The sequence below is a fragment of the Sinocyclocheilus rhinocerous genome, unplaced genomic scaffold (assembly GCF_001515625.1).
Source record: "Sinocyclocheilus rhinocerous isolate Xijiao unplaced genomic scaffold, SAMN03320098_v1.1 scaffold2666, whole genome shotgun sequence".
Taxonomy (NCBI): Eukaryota; Metazoa; Chordata; class Actinopteri; order Cypriniformes; family Cyprinidae; genus Sinocyclocheilus; species Sinocyclocheilus rhinocerous.
The window spans coordinates 203474-204142 of NW_015641019.1; the positions used below are offsets into that span (position 1 = coordinate 203474).

The window sequence follows — 669 nt, forward strand, 5'->3', positions numbered from 1 at the left end:
TTACTGTTGAGGTTTATAATTCATTTTGCAGGCATAATGCCATATAGGGGCTAGTTGTCACACAGGGAAGTTGTCACAAGGACTGCATCTCAGTAACTGTAAGATTTACTGTATAGTCAACATTACAAATATCTACCCTGAGAAATTGGTAGCAGGATACTGAAGATAACAGAGTAAAATGTCTGGCAACTATCCTCAGCCTTCCCTTTTTATTTTAAAAATAGATGTACACTGGCAGATCACCTGAGTCAGACAAAGAAGAGAGTAGAGAGATATTTGTTTATTGTTCTCACCGACATATAGGCAGAAGCGTCTGTATTGTTGAGTCTGAACTGAAGCGGCTTGTCTCTGCTGAACACTGCTGTGACTCTCTTGGACCAGATTGAAGGGATGTAGTCCCTGTACTGCAGCTGCCAGTAGAAAGAAAAGATCCTGTGCAGGTCCAGAGCCAAACAACTACAGTCGTACACTATTACACCGAGCTCCTTCAGCTGAAAAAAAAAAAAAAAACCAGGATACTTACAAAAACCTGGTACCGTAACATTTTCATTTTTTTAGTACCGACTTGATACCGAAGTACCGGGTCTTTGCTCTACAGTAAGTGCCCCTATTATGGATTTTTGAAAATTACCTTTCATGCAGTGTGTAACGTAGCTGTAGTAGCTGTAT

The 669-nt window shown here is 40.4% G+C and overlaps 1 protein-coding gene across 2 annotated transcripts in view; it reads right to left on the minus strand.

The window, feature by feature from the left end:
* The window catches only part of LOC107753911 (inactive phospholipase D5-like), a 22165-nt gene that overhangs the window by 5180 nt on the left and 16316 nt on the right, over nt 1-669 (minus strand). For both annotated transcript variants that reach the window (XM_016570183.1, XM_016570184.1), the window contains exon 6: nt 294-491. In XM_016570183.1, the coding sequence (XP_016425669.1) occupies nt 294-491 (198 nt within the window). The remainder of the gene's footprint in view (nt 1-293; nt 492-669) is intronic.